This window comes from Sorex fumeus, unplaced genomic scaffold, assembly GCF_029834395.1.
Source record: "Sorex fumeus unplaced genomic scaffold, SorFum_2.1 ptg000009l, whole genome shotgun sequence".
Lineage (NCBI taxonomy): Eukaryota > Metazoa > Chordata > Mammalia > Eulipotyphla > Soricidae > Sorex > Sorex fumeus.
Genome location: NW_026606066.1, coordinates 19,220,469 through 19,245,462, shown reverse-complemented (window position 1 = coordinate 19,245,462; position 24,994 = coordinate 19,220,469). Strand labels below are relative to the sequence as shown.

Below are 24,994 nucleotides of genomic sequence, written 5' to 3'. Positions count from 1 at the left end.
ACTGTGCTATCGCTCCAGCCCAGATAAAACTAAACATAGATATTTACTTCACCAATTATGTTTTACCTATCCCATTAATTTTGAAATTAGGGAACATGTCCTAATTAGCTTTACTAGATAGACCGTCAGTTGCAGATATGTTTATTTGTTTCTTTTTTGTTCGACTGCATTTCAGTATAAAATTATAATTCATCTATCATGGCCTTCAACACCTTTGCTATTATACTGAATTACATTTTAACAGCTTGATTGAACAATCCACATTAACCTCCTGCTTTCAAAGACTACAGTTTATTATTTTAGTATATTCTCAAATTTGTAGTCATCACTGTTATTTCATTTTAGAATATTTTATTCTCATTCAAAAGAAGACACCTGATTTATTTACAGTCATTTCCTGTAATCATCTCCTCCAGTCTCTGCACCTTTTTATTTAATTTTGTTCTCTAAACTTACCTATTCTCAACATCTTACTAAATAAAATCATGCAGTAGTTATTACTTCTTTCACTTATTATGTTTTCAAGTTACTTCCATGGAGCAATCACACTAAATAACATTCCACTGCATTTCTTTCTTCTCTCTCTCTGTTTCTTTCTCTCATAGCCATGCACTGTATTCTATTTACCTTCTGTTTCATTAGTCAGTGGGCATCTGCGTTGATTTTACTTTTGACTATTATGAATAATGCTGTTATGAATAGTTATACTTCTTTTTTGACATATTTTGTTTCTTTTAGCATTAACATTTTCCCTGTACCTCTCAAACTGAATTCTCCTGAGGCTAGTTATCCTAATCTTGACTGTCTCATCGATTAAGAATTATTTTAAAGTCCATTTCTAAACCATAACAAGCTGCTCCTGTTGCTTTCCCTTTCACCAGACTTCATGACTGATAGTGTTAGTCTTGAAGTGTGCCATGACAGACAATTCTTTGATGATTGGTCATATAAATTAGTGTTACTTTAAAAGATAATACTAAATTAATCTTCCACAGTAGAATATTCTGGAAGTTTGTCCAGAAAAAAAATTGCATCTTAACATATGCCCATTTTCCCTAAGAAACAAATTTTTTTTTATTTTCAGAAAATTACTAAAGCACATTTCCACCTTAGACTAATAGATTTCATACTATATATATCTTGTGATATCTGTATTTTCTATGACAAAATGATGGTGTTTAAGTCTATCTATTAGTTTTGTCTGGAATTGTTATATGGTTTAATAATAATAGTTGCTACTTATGGGGCAGCTATGCAGAGTAGGCAGAGTACTGTAGCAAATACGTGTGATACAACATTTATTCTAAACACAACTCTACAGAGAAAGTAGTACCCACATTTTATAGATGTAACAGCTATATTTATTTTATTTATCATTCACATAAGACAGGGTGGAAATTTACCAAGTATATTAGCTACAAAATCAATCTTTTACAATTACTCAAAAATATAATAATTAAATCTTAGTGCCTTTGATTTGGACATGATAGGAAGTTTGTCCCTGATATTTAATATATGATATGTTTACATATTAGTCCTTTAAACCTATCCAATGTGGGTTCAATCAGTCATCGGTCTTAAAATAGGTCTTAATAGTGAGTGAAGAAGTAGATTATGAGATCCTGTACATGTGAAATTGAAATAAAAAGTATAAATAAAGAGGAAATCATTTCTTTTATAACCATGTCCTCAAATATCTAGAGTTAGTAATATGAAATAAAAATATTTCTCGGAGAGTAACACTGAGAAATTTAAAGAAACATGTTTTGTCCATTTAATTGTCCTGACTTGCTGACACTTTTCTCCTAGAATACTTTGTACTATCTGGAAACTTCCTTCTCTTCTCATCCCTTCTCTCAACACATTCTCTCTAGGTTTGCTCTTCTAGTCTCATGCCTTGAAACCAGTTCTCTTGGTCATAACCCCTATCTTCATAGTTCCATCCTTGAAAGTTATGTTAAGCTCAAGACTTTTTTTTATCTGAAGTTCTACTTGACAAACATATTTTAATTCCTAAAAGTTCATCTCAGACAGAACATATCTAAACAGAACTCCCAAATTTTCTTCCAGTCATTTTTTTTGTGTCTTCCTCATATAAATAACTGTCACCCTCAGCTGATTCAATCTTATGCTCTCTCATTTCCCGTCACATGTGCCATCAGAAAATTCTGTTCATGTTATTTTCATTTCCTTCTCTTTAATCCATAGGTACTCTGAATTTGAAATAGTGCTTCTCACTGCAACTTCTGGACTGTTACCGTTGCTTTCACATTTGCTCTCTTTCACTCCAGAGTCTCTAAATCAGCCACACTGACATTTTTGAGTAGTAGTTACAATCTTTTATCTTTGTCTTTGTTACTTCTAAAAAATCAAAATACAGGCTTTTTTTGTGGCATGCAATGACTTACATGACCTTGTTTCTTCAAGTCTGCCACTATAGTCCTTCATACTCACCACATTGTAACCAGGTTGACTAGTTTACTGTTTCTTCAATAAATCAACCAATTTCATTTCTCCTTCAAGTACTTTTCTCTTACTCTTCCCCCTACCAAGATAGCTCTTTAAAAGACTATATTCTTTATAGTATTTAGGGTTTTATTTATTTTTTATTTATTTTTTAATTTTTATTAGTGAAACACCATGACGTACAGTTGTAGACTTACATTTTTTTGTGCTTGGGTTTCAGTTATACAATGATTGAGTACCCATCCCTCCACCAGTGCCCATTCTCTACCCACCCCCCCCATCCCACCCCACCCCTGTGGCAGGGCATTCCCTTTTGTTTTCTCTCTCCTTTTGGGTGCTGTGGTTTGCAAAAGAGGCATTGAGTGGCAATCATGTTCGGTCTATAGTCTGCTTTCAGCATCTATCTCTTATCCTTGGAGGATCCTCTCAACACCCTTTATTTGGTTCTCCCTTCTCTATCTGAGCTGCCTTTTCCCCTAGCATGTGTGACTGGCCTCCAAGCCATGGAGTGAATCTCCTTGTACTTATCTTGGTATTTAGTACTCTCATCATTTCCTTTTTCATTTTTCACTTTTGGAACAAACTTAAGTGTTCAGGGCTATTTCCAACTCATTGTATTGTGGACATTCCATGGTCAAATGACTATGCAGTTCTAGATAAGAAATTTAGGACTCTCACACAGAAAGCATGTTTGCTGCGCCTTTGAGCTATCTCCTTGGTTCCTCAAATGTTATCTCCTTAAAGAAGAGTCTATTGCTCATTTTATCAAATTTAATCACGTTAGTTTTGTTTGGACATTTAGAATTATCTAAAAATGCCTATTTATCTATTCTCTAATCCCAAATTCTATGCTTGTCTAGACATAGAGATAGAACAATAAAGCAAAAACTTTATCATATTTATCTTTGTCTCCATTGCCTGAATCATAGACTTGTCAATAAATATTTGAGAAAGAATATACAAAATGAAATCAATGAGTACCCATTGCCTGGAACTAGTCCTGATTATATGAATAATGTCTGTGTTCATGAACTTACCTGCTGTGTTTACATTTTGTAATGTTGTATTGTTTAATTCCCTTCTGCACAGAATATATTTATTACTTGGAAGGATCCAAAGATGCTCTTCTTTGTGGTCTCAGCACAGATTCAGGGTATGTAATTTCTAATTGTTTTTAGTCTTAAAAGCTGAAACAGAAAGGAAAATGACACTCAATCAGTTTTTAATATACCTTTGATTTGATATTATGTTTATATAGTTCATGGCATTATTTTAGTCATTCTCTACCATAATGAGTCCATATTTTAAATGTGTACTTTCAAAAGATGGGTTTTGATATGATGTTTTAATTAAAACAACTGAAATTTGTAAACTTTAAGGATAAAATATTTAAAAATTACTTCCTGACATTTCCACAGAAAATTGATTGAATTGTTTCAAACTCTTTCTTTCTTGAAAGAAGAGTGACAAAACAACATTTATTTCTATCCCCAATATCTTCTAGTCATCAGTCAGGTCAGCTCATAATTGACAGAGGTAGTGATATCTTGTTCAGTCTAAATTCAAAGATCCCAAGGATTTGGGTAAAGACTTTTTAAGAATCTCACACTGAGGCAAACACCCATTTTGCTATTTCTGAGCATACCTTCCATTTATGTTGTAGAACTTTGTCCTTGCTCTCTCTTTCACTGGGTATTGTCAGTAGAGTTGGTATTTACTGAAACATAAACAAACAAGATAATATTTTTGCTTTCAAAGATATCTCAGAGTACTGTATTTGTCTTGATATCAATCCACCAATCTGCCGTTGTTTGTGATCTTAACACAATAGATGTATTTTTGACTTTTGGGCTTATGGGGGATATCAAGTGGAACTGAGAGTGCTGGGGAACCACTAGTGATTTCCCGCCATTTAGATAGCAAGACTGGAGGATCTGAGACCACCACAGTGTTGCTAGAGCCTCCAGGCTTCATCCTGTGGTGCACATGAGCCTCCAGTGATATACCAGATGATGTTAGAGGGACAATATGGTTCTGGGAATTAAACCCAGGCAGAATTAAAACCAAAGTACAACTAATTAATTACAAGTACAACCAATTAAACCAAGTACAACCGGTACTTGGTTAGTACACCTGCTAACCACCTCCTATCTCCTGGCCCTATTTTGACTAGTTTTGATTCTCATTCACTTCAAGAATAATTTAGAAATACACACTTTTGGTAGATGTCTATAAGCTAATCATTATTAATAAAACTGTTTTATGAAAATTTCCCAGTTTGGTATGTTGGTCATGATGTCATAATAGCAGCTTTTAATTATCAAATGCTCTCTGTGTGCAGGAGCTAGGCTAGGTAATTGACACAGATTTGCTTATTTAAAATTTTGATAAACATCTTCACCTTTTGAGGTATTATTATTAGTATTCTTTATTCACAGAGGCAGGGAACTGTGCCTTGAGTGGTTTAAATAATTTGAAAGTCATCAAACTCATGGAATAGCAGTGGTAAATTTCAAGTCAAATTCTTTGACTCCATGTAACATGATTCATTATTCACTTATTTCCTTAGAAATGAGGCCTTGCAGTTCTAACTTTTCTGAGTACTCTTTAGCATAGATCCTGAAGACATTCTAACTTGATTTTTTTTAATGTAGTCAGTGTCCAGAAGGATACAAATGTACCAAAGTTGGCAGAAATCCTGATTATGGCTACACAAGCTTTGACACTTTCAGTTGGGCCTTCTTAGCCTTGTTTCGCCTTATGACTCAGGATTATTGGGAGAATCTTTACCAACAAGTAAGTGGTAATGAAAGTAGATAAAGGACCAAATATGATAACCTCTCAGTGTCTGTACTGCAAACCATAATGCCCAAAAGTAAAGAGAGAGTATGGGGAATATTGTCTGTCATGGAGGCAGGGGGCGGGTGGGAAAGAGAGGGGATAGTGGGCATATTAGTGGTGGGGAATGTGCACTGGTGGAGGGATGGCTGTTTGATCATTGTGTGATTATAACCCAAACATGAAAGCTTGTAACTATCTCATGGTGATGCAATAAAATTAAAAATATATATATTCATTGTATGTTTTCATGGCATAAGCTGTTTTTTTATGCCTTTTGAGTATTCTTAATTTTATGGTATCCACTACTTGTACAACAATTGTTAACTCACATGGCCATCTTTTTTTACTGAATGTGGTACTCTTGCTGAGATTTGTGAAGGCAGTATTATTTCATAATTTTGGAAACTACTAGATAGTGTAGATGGGAATTTCTCTGAAAATTTAAAGAATATACCCATTGACTTAACTATTTTATCATTAAATTTTAATCTAAGAAAATAAATCAATAATGACAGTAATTGATGAACAAAAAGGGAATTGAGTAAGCAACAGATATAGGATGGACTTATTTACATTTAATATCTATTTATATTATATGAAAATTTACCATATATGACACTAGAAGATTTTAGTGATGCTCATTTAAAATACATAAAATGAAAGCAAAGTTTTTATAGTATGGTTGTCTACCTAATATGAATGTAATACATCATCATGAATATTGTTGTCAAAGATAAGACAACATGTCATAAGAATAATGCTGTACATAATATAAGACTATAGGAATTGTTTAGTACAAACTTAAAAAAAGAGAGAAATTGCTAGGTTTTGAGTGATTTTGAAATGGTGGGAGAAGTTTTAGTTATTATTCTTAACAATAATCAAGAATGAAACAAACTTTAGTACACCTATAAGAGATTTAATAGCTCCTTTGTGCTGAAAATAATTGAAAAAACAAACTATGCTATTAAAATAGGTATTTCCATTTTTCACTAGACACTCCGTGCTGCTGGGAAAACCTACATGATCTTCTTTGTGGTGGTGATTTTCCTTGGCTCCTTTTATCTGATAAACTTAATCCTGGCTGTAGTTGCCATGGCCTATGAAGAGCAGAACCAAGCAAACCTTGAAGAAGCTAAGCAGAAGAAGTTGGAATTTGACCAAGTGTTAGAACACCTTAAGAAAGAGCAAGAAGAAGCTGAGGTATTTTTATTTGTTATTTGGTAAAATTCTAAATGCAAAGAGGACCAACTGATGCCCCCTATCTAAGTTCAGCAGTACTCAGGGAAGCATTCCCTAATGAATTATTTTACAAAAACCAGTCCTACATTATGTTGTGGTTGATGGAACTAATTCTGGATTGAACTATAGCTGACATCTGCCCCATACACATGCCATAATTAGCTTATTTAGGCATCAGAAATGTTCTAGGGATGTTCCTCCTAAATCTGAGTATATTTGGCATTATGTAAAGTCTCAGAGTATATGTTACATTTCCCCAAAGAATCAACTGTATACAGATTTTGGGTAAATTTTTACTTATTTTTATGGGGGCCACTTGTGGCCATGTACCAGAATTGTGGAACTGCTGATCCGATGCAGAGGGGCTACCAGGGCCACACTCTGCTTTGCTGCACAAGGGGGTAAAAGCCATCAGGAAGTGTCCGGGATCAAACTCAGGGCCCCAGATATACTAGGTAAGCACTTCTCTACCATTCGAGCTCTCTCCTAACCCATAGGGTAAATTATTTTAATATTAAAGTAAGCAGATACTCTGTGAAGTAATGAAATCTATATTCTTTTTCTTAATGTTAAAAGGATTTTTTTAAAAATCAAATGCCAAAAAAACATGCCTATGCTAAGTCACAAATTCCTGTAAGTTCTTTCTACCTTTTTCTTTCAAGGTATTTCGTTGGAAATATTTGATAAGATTTTTATTAAGAGAACCAAAATTTTAGATATTCTTGAAGAGTCTTAGTATTCACTGAATTACAACAAAAGATGAAAGACAACACAAGTGGAGAGCTGATTTACACAACTGAGTTGGTGGGATAAATGGGAGTCAAAAAGGGAGGGGACATCGGGATCCCTGAAAGAGGGAGTTGGATCCACTGTTGATAGTTGTGGTATTGGAATTATGTGAATGAGAAACCATCATTAACAATACTGCAAATCACAGAACTCAATAAAATGGAAAAACTAACTTGCTTAATGTTTTGGCCTAGGTTAGTCCTCTTAAACGACTCCAATCTATTTAAGTACATATATCTAAATTTTATATAGGTTTGACACAGAAATAAATTTGGTGCAGTATTTGTGGAGGGGGGGAGGGGAGTCTGGGCCACCCCAGTGGTGCCCAGATGTTACTTTCAGCTCTCTTGAGTCCCTCCCAGAAGTAATTTGGGGATCAAACTGCATGGAAGGTAAGTACTTTCACCTGTACTTTTGTACTTTTGTCTCTCTGACCCTTACCCGAGTTCGATTCCTCCGCCCCTCTCGGAGAGCCCGGCAAGCTACCGAGAGTATTCGATATGCCAAACACAGTAACAATATAATATTTTAATCATAATAAATCCAGAAAGTACAGGGAAATCACAGGAAAATCTGTTGCTATATATTAAGTAGTAGGACACAAAACAGTGTAGGATACCAATATTTCAAATATACACAAATATTAGAATAAATATTAACATAACTATCTGAAATGTAAGTTTGTGAGTGATCTTTACCTTAACAATGGATTTTATTTTCTACATTTTATAGGGATTATTTTAATAATAAAAAATCTTTTTAAAGTCATAGCACTAAGATTACTTGGGGTTTGGGTGGATAACCCCTGGAAGTATCTTTTATCATATATTATTTTGTGATAAATAATTTAAATTCCAGACAACTCAATTTTTGTTAGAGTATCTGATTGAATTGGAAATATTGAGCTAATTACAAAACAAATATCTGAATTATCTTATTAAGTCATTTATGTGAGTTTCATGTCACATGCTTAGTAAAACCTTCTCATATACTTAAAACATGACTTTATTATACATGTAGTGATAAGTTTCTAATTTCATAGGACAATGGGATTTTATTACAATGTGGGAGAAGCAATAAATGCATTCTTTTTAAGAGATCTGGTCATGGAGCAAGGAAATAGCCATTTCTTTCATTTACAAGAAATATGTAGGTGTAAGTTCATGCTAGAGGGCTGCCCCCTCTCCAGTCCCCAATGACTTACTCTACTGTGACCACTTGGTACAACAGGCACTGGTGCTGGCAGCCGCTGAGTACACAAGCATCGGCAGAAGCAGACTGACGGGCCTCTCTGAGAGTTCCTCAGAAACATCCAAGCTGAGCTCAAAAAGTGCTAAAGAAAGAAGAAACAGAAGAAAGAAAAAGAATCAAAAGAAGCTCTCCAGTGGGGAAGAAAAGGGAGACAATGAGAAGTTGTCTAAATCGGAATCAGAGGAGAGTATCCGGAGAAAGAGCTTCCACCTCGGGATTGAAGGGCACAGGCGGCCACATGAGAAGAGACTGTCAACCCCGAACCAGGTATCCCAGAAACTCGCAAACGCTCTGCTGGAGGTGGGGTTTAAAGCAGACTGTTTTAGTAGAAGGAAAAGGGGCCTCAACAGATTAGAGTGAGAAAATTAATTGTTGTATTTTTAGCTTATAAAAAAACTATTGATTACTGATTACTATTGATACTGATATAAGGGGACTGGAGCGATAGCACAGCGGGTAGGGCGTTTGCCTTGCGTGCAGCCGACCTGGATTCGATTCTTCTGCCCCTCTCAGAGAGCCGGCAAGCTACCGAGAGTATCCCACCTGCCCAGCAAAGCCTGGCAAGCTCCCCATGAGTTATTTGTTATACCAAAAACAGTAACAAGAAGTCTCACAATTTGTTGTGAGACGCTAATGGTGCCTGCTGAAGCAAATCTATGAACAACAGGACAGTGCTACAGTGCAGTGCTACTGGTATAAGAAGAGGATACAGGTATAGTTAGCGTTTCATTTAAGTTGACAATTTTGAGGAGTCCTGGAGGTCAAACTCAGGACCCCGTGAATGGAAGTTTGCATTGTAGCACTGAGCTTTGTCCCAGTCCCCTACATCCTACCAGTAAGAAACTTTTAACTTTGGAATTCTTATATCTTCTCTAGTAAGCAAAATTTTTATGAGAACACTTGTAGAAATAATAACATATACTATAGATTAATTTTTGACTTTTTAAAAATTAGTCTGCATTTAGTAATTTTTTGATGCTTGAGAACTTATCTTAGACCAGTCTCTCTTCTTCACCACTGTTGGTACAGCAATATAGTAGTAGTACAGTAAATAGGGTGTTTGCTTTGTATGAGATTCACCTGGGTTCGATCCCACACACTCTATACGGTCTCCTGAGCCCCTTCAGGAGTGATTCCTTGGCACAGAACCAGGAGTAAGCCCTGAGCAGAGCTGGGTGTGGTCTCAAAAAGAGAACAGGACAAATTTCTAGTTAAAGTCTGGAAAGCCTGTCAGATATGCACAAAAATAATAGTTTTTTTTGTCTTCATTTATTTCATAGTCTACTGGGGGCTGGAGCAATAGCACAGCGGGTAGGGCGTCTGCCTTGCACGCAGCCAACATGGCCGACCCGAGTTCGATTCCTCCACCCCTCTCGGAGAGCCCGGCAAGCTACTGAGAGTATTCGATATGCCAGACACAGTAACAACAAAGTCTCCAATGGAGACGTTACTGGGCCCGCTCGAGCAAATCGATGATCAACGGGAGGGCCTTTACTTACTTACTTACTTTACTGGGGGCAATAAATCCTGATTACATGGGATAGCAATAAATACAAATATGTCAATAATAGGCTGAAGTAGTCTGAAGGCAAAAAGCTTGTCATTAACATTTCCATTATTCATAATGCCTGCCACTTTGTCTTTTGCATGGTAAATGTTAACATTTATTGAATTAGATACTTCCACAGAATATCCATTTAGTTCGGTTTGTGGACATAATTTTATCTTGGGCAGGAGTCATATAAAAGGGACTTTTTACCTTCTCTGATATTTGGGCAATGTTTCTTCCAACTTTTATTATTTTGTGATGATGTAAATTCACTGCAATTAAAGGTTCCTTATTAAACTGAGCTATCACTGTATAAAGTGACGTTACATATAATGGAATGTACAGAAGCATGCCTTGTTGTCTTTGGCCTCAATGTTGCTTTTTTTGATAAATGTTTATTTTAAAGCAGTACAGAGCTACCTGCTGCCAGGTCATTGGTGTCAATAATGTGTGAATGCACTTTTATTTTCAGTTGCTTTAACATATTCATTTCACCTGAAGGACTTTCTTTCTTCCTTTCTTTCTTTCTTTCTTTCTTTCTTTCTTTCTTTCTTTCTTTCTTTCTTTCTCTTTTTTTTTCTCTGCAGTCACCACTCAGCATACGTGGCTCCTTGCTTTCTGCAAGGCGTAGCAGCAGAACAAGTCTCTTTAGTTTCAAAGGTCGAGGATCTGAGACTGAATTTGCGGACGATGAACACAGCATTTTTGGAGACATTGAGAGCAGAAGGGGCTCACTTTTTGTGCCCCACAGACCTCGGGAGCGGCGCAGCAGTAACATCAGCCAAGCCAGTAGGTCCCCCCCAATGCTGCCGGTGAACGGGAAGATGCACAGTGCCGTGGACTGCAATGGTGTCGTCTCCCTGGTTGATGGACCGTCAGCCCTCATGCTCCCCAATGGACAGCTTCTGCCAGAGGTGATAATAGATAAGGCAACTTCTGATGACAGCGTAAGGATGTTTTAAATAGTTCAGGCATGGCTGGTCCTCATTCTTGCATCAGTCAATCTCTGCTGGAGGGTCTTTGTCTCTGGTCCTGTGAATGGCTCTGCATTTTGCAATGATCTTTTCTCTATAAACACACATTTCATTCATTAATATGATCCTCTGAGTCTAGGACCCTAGGTATCTATTGAAAGATATTCAAAACTCCCTTTAAAAATATTTTTAATCTATTGCTGTAATAAAGACTATCAGTGATTCCTTCAGAAAAGAGTTTATTGAAGATATATATCAGTGACCTGAGAATATAGTTCAAAGGATAGAACTCACATATCTGAATGGCCTCCTAAGTATCACTGGGTATGGGCCAGGTGAAAGGTGACCCCCAAGGATGTTGAACTCATCTGTCCTGAGCTCTAAACACTTAATTCCCACGTAGTTGACAGAGTATTGCTAGGACTGATGCCCGGACAGACCTGAAACAATGCTGGTGTGAGCACTGTTTTTTTAAGTGAGAGATGTTAGTACAGTAAAGAGATTATTAGCAGGTTGAGAAGTTGTTACTACGACCCATTACTTTGACTTGGAAATTTGCTTTATTTGGTACCTCCTGTTATCTTTTCCAGGTTAATACTTAATAAGTACCCTATTGCAAGTGACTTATTAGAATTATAGATAGTAATAACACTAAAGACAAATGTGTCAACAATAGCCCTGTGGGGTGATACACTACTATCTCTTTTACAACGGGGGACTGAACTGCTGAAGCACACGGAAAAAGCAGTTTACTATAGTCACTCCACTAATACACATAGTCCTGGAACTCAAACAGAGTCCTCTCCTTCAGTGTTTTTGCTCTATATTTGTTTCTTTAAAATATAGCAGCTTTTATTTTTAAGTTTTGAGAAAGGGGAAAGAAAGAGAATAACATATAACATGCTTTAGAGAGAAAAATTAGTTATGAAAGTACACACATCAAGAGGGGAGATGCAGATGACACTCATGCTCCTACACCACCTGCACTCGGCAGCAAAACGTGTGCTCGGGCAGCATTTGCGCCTCAGTGCTCTGCTCTTAACTACTGTCCATTGATCTCTCCAATGTGTGGAAGACATCTTAACTTAAACATGTAAAGAACAAAAAAATTATGATGTTTCCCCATACATAAAGCAACTTTTTTATTTAAAAGAAAACTTTTTGATCTAGATTCCATGAAAACTTCAGGATGTATAGACTAACACAAATATACATAATAAAAGAAAAAGGCAAGAAAATTACTGGAGAGACAGTAAAGGGTATAGCACTTCTTTGCACTCAGCTAATTCTTGTTCATTTCCCTCACATCACGTATGACTCTCTGAGTATCACCAAAAGTGACCCCTTAGCACAAAGCCAGTAATATCTCCTGAACTCTCCAGGTATTTTTCAGGAAGGAATGAGGGAGGGAAGGAAGAAGGAAGGAAGGAAGGAAGGAAGGAAGGAAGGAAGGAAGGAAGGAAGGAAGGAAGGATAAAGTTCCATCAAAGCTATAGCCACACACATCTCATTGTGATTGAATGCATGTGCTTTTAGGTACCTTTCGACTTCTATGCTTGCATGATATGCTTCAGCCCTCTGTCAAAGATTGTCGTTGTTTTTTAATTTTTCCCCTTCATATATATATAACCAGCATGTTCAGTTTCTATGGGATCTTATCTTTGCTATCTGTTGCTTTTTAATGAAGTATATTATCTGTAATTTTCATCAAATTTAAAAGTAATTTTAAATAAAATATTTTTATTCAAGGTTTTTTTACTACAGAAAACAATATTACCACAAATATTTTCCATTATAAATCTTAAAACCAAAAATCTAGAGGAATTGGACTTAAACAAAGTAAAAATAATATTGTTGCATAGTTTATAGTTCAAATTTTTATAATTGCACAACAAATAATGTAACAGGACACTTGAAATATGGAGAATTTGTTAACTCAAATTCTAGTTTGACTTAGGGATAAAGAAAGCTCTGCTTACAGAATATCAGTAAATTAGAAATTGGTCAGAGAGAATATGATTATAGGCAGATCCAAAAAAAAACCCTCCAGGTATATATATGTGTAACTTTGCACAAACATACATGCATAATACTCATGCACATGCACATTTTAGCCTGTCTTTTTATATATATATAATACATACAGAACTGTGCCTAAACAACTATACAACTTTACAGCTTTTTAATATGCTGAAAAGTTGCGCATATGCATATGCATGCTGCATATAAGCAGACTGATGGTAGATAAATGATAAATCTGGAGTTGTATAGTTGTATATGTGTATGAGCTTGTGTGTGTTGTTGACTGCACTAAACCAGCATAGTGTTTGAATTTGTTGCCCAGATGAAGAAATAAAAAAATTCACCTAAAAATTAAAATAGCTCATGAAGATAACTCATAATCCTGCATGGCAACTATCCTTTAGAGCTGAACAGTGGTCGCCTCTTTATGATGTATCTACATTCACCATTTACTACCTTTCCCATTAGTCTTAATCATCCTTTTAAAACTCAGACATTTATCATCATACACTCAAAAAAGTGAATGAGGTCGTTCTTGGCAGTAAGTAACAATCATTACTGTCACCTCCATCAATGATGTAACCTCAACAAAGAATTATTAAGGAAATTGATCAGACAGTGCCACGGTATACACATACACAAAAATACAACACTTGTTTTTAGCTCTTCTTATCCCAGACACTAACATGGTCAAAAGTATCCAAACAAATTTTATATGTGAAGAGATAATTATGAGTGCAATTCTGTCAATAAAATTATCTCACTTTACTTTATATTTTATAATAACTTCTTTAATCTTCATAGAAAAGATATAAAGCAAATACTTCTATTATTACTATTTTAACAAATATGGACAGGAGAGGTTGAGTAATTCCCCTATGAATAAACAGCCAGTAAATAGCAAACTTGTGATTCAATCTCAGCAGTATATTCTATATTTTTAATTACTACAACTTTATTATGCCTACAACTTTCTATAATTTTGTCCTTAAAATGTGTATGAATCTTTTTCTTCTGTTTTTGTTTTAGGGCACAACAAATCAAATACACAAGAAAAGACGTTCTAGTTCTTTCATTTTTTCTGAGGATATGTTGAATGATCCTCATCTCAGACAAAGAGCAATGAGTAGAGCAAGCATATTAACAAACACTGTAGAAGGCATGTATTAATATTTGTTTTATCCTTTATAATTTTAAAATAATATTATAGACATTCTGGTTAGCTTTAAATTAGTTTATGAAGAGTATAAAATGTTTATTGACTATGGTAAAGATAACCAATGGATACTAATGGACTATGTATATTTGATGTGCTTAAATTATATATACATATATAATTATGTAGATATGTGCATATATTACCTGAAATTTAAAACAGACATTGGTGTCTCAATGTTGTTTTGGTTTGAATTCACCAGTAATTGCTAGTAAACACTCTTTCATATGCTTATTGGTGATCCATATGTCCTCTTTGTGGAAGTGTCTCTTTATCCCCTCTCCCTATTTTTTATGGGGTTATTGGTAATTTTGTTGTTGAGCTTTGTGAGTGCTTTATGTGGTTTTGATATTTGAATGGTATCTCATGAATTGTATGCAAATATTTTCTCCTATTCAGCATGGTATTTTTATTTTAGCCCCAGTTTCTTTTGCCATGCAAAACCATTTTAGCTTGATACAGTCCCATTTGGTTAGCTTGGTTTTGGTATCTTTGTCAGTGGAGTCAAATCACTGAAAACACCTCTGAGGTGCATATTCTGGAGAATTATGCTTATGTTTTCTATAGTGTATTTTATGGATTTTAATCAAGATTTTTAATCTACTTTAAATTGACTTTTATGTATGGAGTGTGATACAGATATGATACAGTGTTCTCACTTTTAGACATCTGTCCCCAGATACAAAAACTTTAATTTGAAAAAATATATGCACACCTTTTTCTTTGCAGTACTTCATAGAGTGGAAGGAATTGAAGTAGCTCAAATGACCAGGGACAGATGAATGGATAAAAAAAGGTTGTGGTATATAAAAACAATGGAATATTATGCGGTCATAAAAATGACAGAATCTTGTAGTTTGCTGCAATTTATATGGGACTGGAGAGTATCATGTTAAGCAAAATAAGTAAGAGGGAGAGGTATAATACCTCTAATGCTATTGAGAGAGAGAGAGAAAGAGCGAGAAACAGAACAAAGGAATAGATAGTATTGAACAATGACAAAATTTTGGCACTGGATTACAAAACTGGGAACTGTAAGTAGAGAAAAGAGAGCAAAGGACAGGAATTTGGAAGAAGAGGAGACCTAGAGGTGACATAGGCGAATTGTTGGAGGGTCAAGATTACTTTGGGGTCATGATGTGTGGTAACTGTGAATATCAAAACCAGAAACAATAGCACTATTGTGAACATGTGATTTAACCTATAATAACTAAATTTAATAATGAAAATCAGGCACTAGATGATATGATTTTTCAAAGCTAAATCACTTAATGGCTACTAATTAAAAAAATAAACTATTAGGTTAACCTACACCAATGTGTTTTTCTCACTTTGTCATAATAGAAACTTTAACTCATCTTTCTAATTTTATTTTCTCTCTAATACAAGAATACAGTGCATACTTTCAGATAGCTATAGTTATCTGTGAACATGTTCTATAAAACAGTATAATGATATATATATCTGCTATAATATCTATTGGGCTGGAGCGATAGCACAGTGTGTAGGGCGTTTGCCTTGCACATGGCTGATCCAGGTTCAATTCCTCTGCCTCTCTTGGAGAATCCGGCAAGCGCAATTTACCAAGAGTATTTCATCTGCAAGGCAAAGCCTGGCAAGCTACCCATGTCGTATTCAATATGCCAAAAACAGTAACAGCAAGTCTCACAATTTGTTGTGAGACCTTACTGGTGCCTGCTCGAGCAAGTCGATGAACAACGGGAGGACAGTGCTACAGTGCTACATGATATCTATTAAGAGTATAATGAAAAATCATTAGAGAAATTAATTTAGGGAATATAATGTGAGTAGTGATATGGATTTGAGATATATTGGAGAGTCAAGGGAGCACCAACATCTAAAATTTGGTGGTGCTCATCTTCACTACCCACGTAATGCCCTAACTTTTACCACTGTGCGCAGACTCAGGATGGCAGAATGTTTTCGCCTGCATCCTAAATTTATGGTGTGAATTAAATGGACTAATGATAAGAAATAGCTCCTACATAACCCACTCCATTACTTATTTCTAGTTTCTCAGGTCTGGATTGTTTTCAATAGCAAAAGATAGGAATTTATTTTTTCGGGATAGGAAATTGCTTTATTGTTTCTAGAGAATTAATGACACAGGGGAAAAGCAGTTATATTTCTATATGGAAGTTGCATCTTATCGTTAAGAAAAAGTTGGGTTTTCTTGCTTATTATCACAGGTTGAGTGCATGTTTTTTACTGAGTGAAGCCCAGAAATTACTTTCTGTCATTAATTTCAGTGCCTTTCTCTAATTTAGGCTTGAGTAAATGAACATGTAATAAAATACCTTTATGTATTACTCTGTGCTTTCATGGAAACAGTTTGTAGAATTTGCAAAGCCTAAACCAGACGGTTTGTCTCAACATTAAAGTGTACTGCTGATTCATATCTGGGTGGTAATATGAAGTAATTCCTAGATGTTATCTGTTGATTTTTCCTCCCAGAACTTGAAGAGTCCAGACAAAAATGTCCTCCTTGGTGGTACAGATTTGCACACACATTTTTGATCTGGAATTGCTCTCCACATTGGATAAAATTCAAAAAGCTTATCCATATTATTGTAATGGATCCTTTTGTGGATCTTGCTATTACCATTTGCATAGTTTTAAACACATTGTTTATGGCTATGGAACATCACCCAATGACCGAAGAATTTAAAACCGTGCTCACTGTGGGAAATTTGGTGAGTATCTTATTGTGTATTACATATTCATAGCTTCTCTATTAATAGGGCCCTTCTTTCCTTCCTTATTTCTTTCCCTCCCTCCTTCCCCAAGGCCTCAACTTGTTATATCCCTTCACTTCATTTTTATTATTTTAATTCAGACAAATATGAATCTGCCATATGCATATCTAGAACTCACTGTATGAATCATTCCATAGATACAAGTTTTTGGTGATATATTTAATCATTAAATAATTTTTCACAAGTGTGGAGGTGTATAAATTATTTCTATTTCAGAATGTTAACATCTTGGAAGTTGACAGTGTTATTTTGTTTTGTTTTCTACCTGCTTATCTCTTAAGAGAAAAAATGGAAAATTTAATACTTTCTCATTTTATGGGTTTTTTATTTTTTGGTTTTTGGCTTTCGGTTGTTCTTTTTTGGTTTTTTTTTTTTTTTTTTTGCGACTTCCTCATGAGAAGAGCCTCTAGTTTCAGAATGACATTGAAATATTTGTCTTGGCCAAACAAGTTGAAGTTTCTGGAGTTCTATTCTATAACTCTAGACTTCAATCCTGATTAGACCCCTTACTAGTGATATGACCTTGAACAAATATTTTTGTATATCTTTAATGGTCTCATTTATAAAATAATAATGCTGTATTTCTAAAATAGGTAAAATAATAATACTTTATTCCTAAAATAGTTATACTATGATATTAACACTGCCCTGATCATAGTGTTGAGAGGAAAAAGTGTTTTTATTTACTGCATTAACCTAGCAGATAGATTCAACTAATTAAACATTTTGTTACCATCATGCTGCTAATGAATAAGCAGAAAGAGATCATAGAAATGTAATATTGAGGAAGGAAAATGGTTGAGCTGGACACAAATGATCCAAGGAAGATGAGAAATGATTCTTAGGTTTCAAGAAAACATAGTATTCTATTAGGAAAATTGATGACAGAGTGATTGTTTTCCTAGTTCCACTTTCTTTGTTCTTTTTTCAAATGTACTGAGGTAACAGTGATTTATAAGAGAGTACTATTTATATGGTTTAAGGGTTCAATATTATCACAAGACAGGGACCTAACTAAAGTACTTACATTTGCTGCCTTCATTGCACTCAAGTTTATTTAATACTTTGTAACAAACAAACAAAAATATTATGACAAGGCACTCTCTGTCTCTATGTCTGTCTGTCTCTGTCTCTGTCTCTATTTCTGTCCCTCTCTCTCTCCCTCTCTCTCTCAAACACACACACATATACACAGGATTCTATCTTATGAATTCTTAAGTCATTAAGAACTCTTAATATCTTTATGATGATTAACTCTTAACATCTTTGTCACTTTTACAATGGTCCAAAGCACATTGATCAAAAAGTTTGTTTCTGTGTTGGTTTTATATTCCAAATTGCTTAAAGATATTTCCTGAATGAAAGTGGTAATCCATTGGGGTATTTGTACATCGCACTGCATATTTCTGTGTTTATGTATTTCCCCTTCAGTTTCTCTTTGGAAAAGAAAAATCATGCTATTTTTCTTTGTGGAGATCCAGAACTTGAAAATCAGAGCTTTCTCATTGACAAAGTTGGTTGCATTGCTATGAATTCCAAATAAAGATTCACCATGTTTCTTGTTTGTTTGGGGGCCACACTTACTTCTAGCTCTGAGCTCATAGATAACTCCTGACTTTTCTAGAAGGTCATTTTATGATGCTTTACGATCAAGCCGGTCGGCCTTATACATGGCAACCACCCTGCACACTGTACTATATCTCTGGCCCTCATCGTGTTGCTTAACTCTCACTAGAACATAAATTTGGGTGCTCCTTTTTGATGCTGAATTATTTTTAAATTAGTCACAAAATTATAATCACTTTCCTTTGAAACCACATTGGCAAGTTTCTTTGATTCAAATTGTACTTAAATTTTTTTTCACTTTTGGGGTCACACCTGGCAATGCACAGGGGTTACTCCTGGCTCTAAACTCAGGAATTACTCCTAGCAGTGCTCAGGGGGACCATATGGAATGCTGGGAATTGAACACCAGTTGGCCGTGTGCAAGGCAAACGCCCTAACCTCTGTGCTATTGCTCCAGCCCCTGTACTTAATTCTTGAGTCCTTCATTGTTTTCTTTGAAGTTAATCCCTTGATACCAACTTCATGAATTAATGATGTTTTGTGATGCACTTTTATGTCAAAGCTTTGGAACTCTTACTTTAGTTGTCATTGTCTTAGTCAAATAGCTTTTCCTGCTCTGCTGATAAATCTTTTAAAGAGTAAATCAATATGTTTTCATTATTATTTTAACATGTTCTTTCTAGTCCAAGAGTAGTCATACCAGAGTAAAAACCTGGTAAAAAAATTATCATTGGTTTGTTTCCTTATTTTCTTCTGAAAAACTAATTGACCACTGTAAAAATTTTTGTAGAGAATGCCTGTGTTGTTTGTCAAGATTTAATTTCCCAGAAATTATAATATCCTCTTCTAAAATGTCATGTGAAGATGATGAGAATTGACAGATAACTTAGTGCTTTTTTTTTATCACTTCAATGTTTGTATAAGAACTCTGGGAAAGTATTCCCTTTTTATAGTATTAAAGATAGTATATATTGAAGCACAGTAAATGCTTAATAGTCGTTGCTACCATTATACTAAAATTCTGTTGTTATTTAATTTAGGTCTTTACTGGGATCTTTACAGCTGAAATGGTCTTAAAACTAATTGCCATGGATCCATATGAGTATTTCCAAGTAGGATGGAATATTTTTGACAGCATTATTGTGACTTTAAGTTTAGTAGAACTTTTTTTATCAAATGTGGAAGGATTGTCAGTTCTGCGTTCATTCAGACTGGTAAATTTAAATCAATTATACAATTGTACTCCTATAAAGTGATATTTCTTTTGTTTTGCATTATCATTTGGAGCATTTGGAGATTTGAATCTAACAAAAAGATTAGGTTTTAATAGTAAAATGATGTTCACTCAGTAGCAAATTTTCTTTGTTACTCAAATCAGAAAAAAATTCTAGGAGTATATTAACTTTAGTATTTTGAAGCTATTTACTCCTCCGTGCAAATATACTAACAGGGTAATAGAGATCAAAGAGATAATATTGCAGCTAAGGTACTTGTCTTCTATGTGCCCTATTGGAGCTCCATGCCTGGCACTACATATGGTCCTCATAGCCTTGTCACGACTAAGTCCTGAACACAGCCAAGTGTAGCTGAGAAACCAAAAACAAACAAACAAACAAAACATAATAATTTATTTCATAACAAGAAACTACATTTTATATAAACTCAAAAAATATTTATTATTCCTTTGTGGATAAAAAAAAACTAAGGACCAAATCACTGGCCCCAAAACAATTTGTTTTTGCTTTTTTGGTCACACCTGGTGATCCACAGGGGTTACTCCTGGCTCTGCACTCAGGAATTATTCCTGGAGGTACTCAGGGGACCATATGAGATGCTGGGAATCGAACCCGGGTTGGCCGCATGCAAGGAAAATGCCCTACCTGCTGTGCTATGACTCCAGTCCTTCAAAATAATTATTTGATATAAAAACTATTTTTAAAGTTTTAAAAGCCTTTTAACTTTCAAAAACTAAAGTCAAGTTTCAGTGTCAAGGTCCGGTTACATTGGGACTTGACATTATATTTGTCTGCTAGATCTTCTCTCTTCCCTTTGTTAACCATTAATTATTCCAAACGTTTATTATTGTTTGATTTCATTCATATATTTGTTTTCTCTATTAAGATTTTTGTTTTTTTTTTGTTTGTTTTATGGGGTGGTTCAGTTTCAGCTGAGCTTAGAGCTTACTCCTTGTTCTGAGCTCAGGGATCACTCCTGGGGGCACTCAGGGCATATGTGATGCGATGCTATATTCCAGCTCAACTATATTCAAGGCAAACAACATACCCACTGTATTGTTTCTTTAGCCCCCATAAAGACTTTTAATGCGTTTTCTCTAACACATTGGACTTTATCCCTATGTAACTATGAAAGAATATATAAAAGTATCAGAAAACAAAATCAAAGATAAATTTTTAGTTCTAAGTGAAATTATAGCTCTGATCTTAAGAAGACACTTCTGCAGTAATCCTCATTAAAATTATAGTTTCTTCAAAATAAATATGATACTTAGGTTGTGGCAGTTATGGCAAGGTCACAGAAATATTGAGAATAGATGAAAATGGAAAGTAGAAATAATCCATTTTAGCTAGGAAATAATGATAATAAAACAAAAAATTGCTCAAGAATGCAAACTTTTGAGAATTATTTTGTAATAATTAATACTTAGCTTTGTTTTTGGTTTTAGCTCCGAGTTTTCAAATTGGCAAAATCTTGGCCAACTCTGAACATGCTGATAAAAATTATTGGCAACTCAGTAGGAGCTCTGGGAAACCTCACCTTGGTGTTGGCCATCATTGTCTTCATTTTTGCTGTGGTGGGCATGCAGCTCTTTGGTAAGAACTACAAGGAATGTGTCTGCAAGATCAATGAAGATTGCACGCTCCCACGCTGGCACATGAATGACTTTTTCCATTCCTTCCTGATTGTGTTCCGTGTACTGTGTGGAGAGTGGATAGAGACCATGTGGGACTGTATGGAGGTTGCCGGTCAAGCCATGTGCCTTATTGTTTTCATGATGGTCATGGTCATTGGAAACCTAGTGGTATGTAATCAGATGTTCAGTCTTTAAAATCTTCCATAAAACACTGCTGTGTGCTGGTGTAATGAAATTATTTTCGCAATTTTAGTCTTATGAATGTTACTGTCACTATCCTCCCGTTGTTCATTGATTTGCTCGAGCAGGCCCAGTAACACTGTGAGACTTGTTACTGTGTTTGGCATATAGAATACGTCACGGGTAGCTTGCCAGGCTTTGCCGTTTGGGGAAGATACTCTTGGTAGCTTGCTGGGCTCTTTGAGAGGGGCAGAGAAATCAGACTCCGGTCAGCTGTGTTGGCCACGTGCAAGGCAAACACCCTACCTGCTGTGCTATTCTCCAGCCCTATCTTATGAATAAAACTATTATAATAAAATATTGATCATTAAATACAGGGAAGAACAGAAAGTAAATAAAATTTTATTTTTTTATGATTCCCAAGATAAAATTCCAACATAACTCCTATTTATATTTTAAAGAGTACCCCCTATTTTCATGGAAAATTTTCTGCATTTTTTTTTCATTTTGGCAATTGTTTTAAGAATTAAATCAGGGAATGGAGAGATGGTATAGCACTAGGGTGCCTTGCATGCAGCCATCCCAGTTTTGATCTCTGGACCCAGTACGATCCCCTATAACCTGTGAAGAGTGATCCATAGGTTCAGAGCCAGACGTAATCCCTCAGCACCACCAGGTATGGCCCATAACACAAAACAAAAACAAAAAAAATGTATAGTTTGATGTCCTTTAAATTTTTTTGAAATATTAAGTTATACTAATGTTTGGAGGTTCTAGCAGGGGAGCGCAGCTACTCGTATACCCTCGACCGAAGACCGGTCCATCTCTATCGGGGAAGGCCGTCCTCTTCGACTGAGCGCGCAGCTTTGGGAGGGACGCACATGGAGCGGTGAGGGAGGAAGGGGACACCCGCCTAGCCAGCCAGATCAGCCGAATCAACCCTGGCGATCAATGGGGTGACAGATGTCGCAGCCAGATCGCCCTCACATAGGATTGATTATATTATCAGTAACTAAAAATGAAGTGATAGTGAACAAGACAAATGAAAGTGCTGCTATTACTGTATTATAGTCACATATAAAATTAGCATCTTAAACAAAGATCAGCAACATACAACCCAATCCAGAGCACTGTTGGTTTGTGTTTAACTCTACAACCCAAGAAAAGTTTTGATATTTAAAATAAAATCAAAACAAAAGTGTATTTTTTAGGATATGAAAATAATATACACTTCAAATTTTAGTTTTTATAAACAAAATTTTAATGAAACACCATATGACCATTCATTTACATATTATTGATAGTTTATGAGAGCAAGGTTGAATAGATGCTAGGAGAGACCATCTCTTTATAAGAACTAAACTATATGTTATCTGACCTTTTTTCATAAAAGAAAGTCTTGTCTACTGCTTTCCAAAGCATCTGTTGTACAAGTGATGTTTCTAATCATCTGTTTGTATTGTAAGCTTGTATTCTCCCATTTAATTCTTCCTTATACCTAGTGTTGAAAACTTTAGAGCTTATTGCAGGAGAGAAATTGGGTCTTCTATGTTTTTCTATGACTCATTTTAATTTTCAAAGCCACCATGTTGGCTTTATTTAATTAGTCTACTTGACTTCAGACTTTTCATCAGATATCTCAAGAAGTAAGATATGATAGGTAAAGGTAAAGGCCCTCCCGTTGATCGTCGATTTGCTCGAGCGGGCCCAGTAACGTCTCCATTGGAGACTTTGTTGTTACTGTGTCTGGCATATCGAATACTCTCGGTAGCTTGCCGGGCTCTCCGAGAGGGGCGGAGGAATCGAACTCGGGTCGGCCATGTTGGCCGCTTGTAAGGCGAACGCCCTACCCGCTGTGCTATCACTCCAGCCCAAGATATGATAACAATTAGTTTAATCACTTCCCATAGGTTTAAAGAGAGGATGCTGATATTTTTTGTCTTCATAGTGTCCATGCCAAAAATAATTCAGAGTGTAGGTCAGAAATCTCTATTTATCAAGTCACCTACCAGATGCATCTGCTTAGTGCCTTTAAATGACCAGACATACACAGCAAAGTTATGGTATGCAAAATTTGGCCCCTCATTTGGACAAAACGTAGATATTATGAGTTATAATTGTGTAATTGTTATTTTCAAGTTGAATAATACATTTCCTAGTTTTATATAGGTTTATCCACATACCCTTCCAATGTGAAATAAAATACACATTCTCTGGTCTTACTTTAATTGTAACTTTTGTATTCATAAACTCCCATACATGAACTTGGTAGTATATTTCTTCTTATAAAATATCAGTAAATATGGAAAAAATTACCTCATTATAAATTAATAAATAGAAATATCTAATAATGGCTTTCATTTGGGAGAGTTAAGCAATAACATGGGTCCTTGACTTCTTGTCAAAATTCCTATTTTATGCACATGTACAAATACATATTACTAGTAAGATATATTTTGTCTGTGAGATAAATATATTGCCATTTTGTCAATGATAATATTAATGAAAATAAATTGTTTCTTAACTTCTTGGAAATTTATTAAAAATTGTTTTCTAGGATATTTTGGTGTTTTTTTTTTACCAAAGATATTGGGATAGAACTTTTAATTTGTTTTTTGGGGGGATGACATGACATCTGTCGGTGCTTACTCCTGACTTTCCTCAGGGATCCCTCCTGGCAAGGCTCAGGGAATACATAGAGGGAACACATAGAGGTTGAATCTGGGTTGGGTCATGTGCGAGTAATTCAATTTTCTGTTTTTATCCTATTTTAAATAATAAAATGATGTTTAAATATAATTTTCATATTTTGAGCCCTTTATGGGATTTCCTTTTCTTCAAGGATAGGAGTTGTCAGGGCCTCTTTTAGGATCTCGACATGGACACATTATAATTGTCAATGAAGCTACCTAGTTATAGTGTCATTATGTTATTTGAATTAGGTTCAGTGAAGAGACTCCTTTCTATGCCTTAAATGCTTCATTAAGTTGCGAGATGACACAATTCTTGGACATAACATTTTATTATATAAAACTCATGATGTCATATATTCCATTTGTTTCAACAAGTGACATTTATTTCTAGAAAATGTAACCACAGATTTTGGCTTATGCTACTTCAGCACAACAGATACTAGTCATAATTATTATGTTCAACTTATTTCTCACAAGAAACAAAATACTGATTCTAGATTAATGTTAGGAAGCTTTTAAGGACCACAGAAGGAAATTTGACCAGTGATTTTCCCCC

General features: G+C 35.2%; 1 protein-coding gene across 7 annotated transcripts in view; it reads left to right on the top strand.

The window, feature by feature from the left end:
* Nucleotides 1-24,994, top strand: part of SCN9A (sodium voltage-gated channel alpha subunit 9) — a 181,522-nt gene that overhangs the window by 92,222 nt on the left and 64,306 nt on the right. For 5 of the 7 annotated variants that reach the window (XM_056110242.1, XM_056110241.1, XM_056110243.1 and 2 more), the window contains exons 8-16: nt 3,556-3,619; nt 5,121-5,262; nt 6,304-6,510; nt 8,569-8,856; nt 10,726-11,085; nt 14,164-14,293; nt 16,826-17,064; nt 19,734-19,907; nt 21,377-21,733. In XM_056110242.1, the coding sequence (XP_055966217.1) occupies nt 3,556-3,619; nt 5,121-5,262; nt 6,304-6,510; nt 8,569-8,856; nt 10,726-11,085; nt 14,164-14,293; nt 16,826-17,064; nt 19,734-19,907; nt 21,377-21,733 (1,961 nt within the window). The remainder of the gene's footprint in view (nt 1-3,555; nt 3,620-5,120; nt 5,263-6,303; nt 6,511-8,568; nt 8,857-10,725; nt 11,086-14,163; nt 14,294-16,825; nt 17,065-19,733; nt 19,908-21,376; nt 21,734-24,994) is intronic. The other 2 variants (XM_056110248.1, XM_056110247.1) reach the window with 1 other exon arrangement.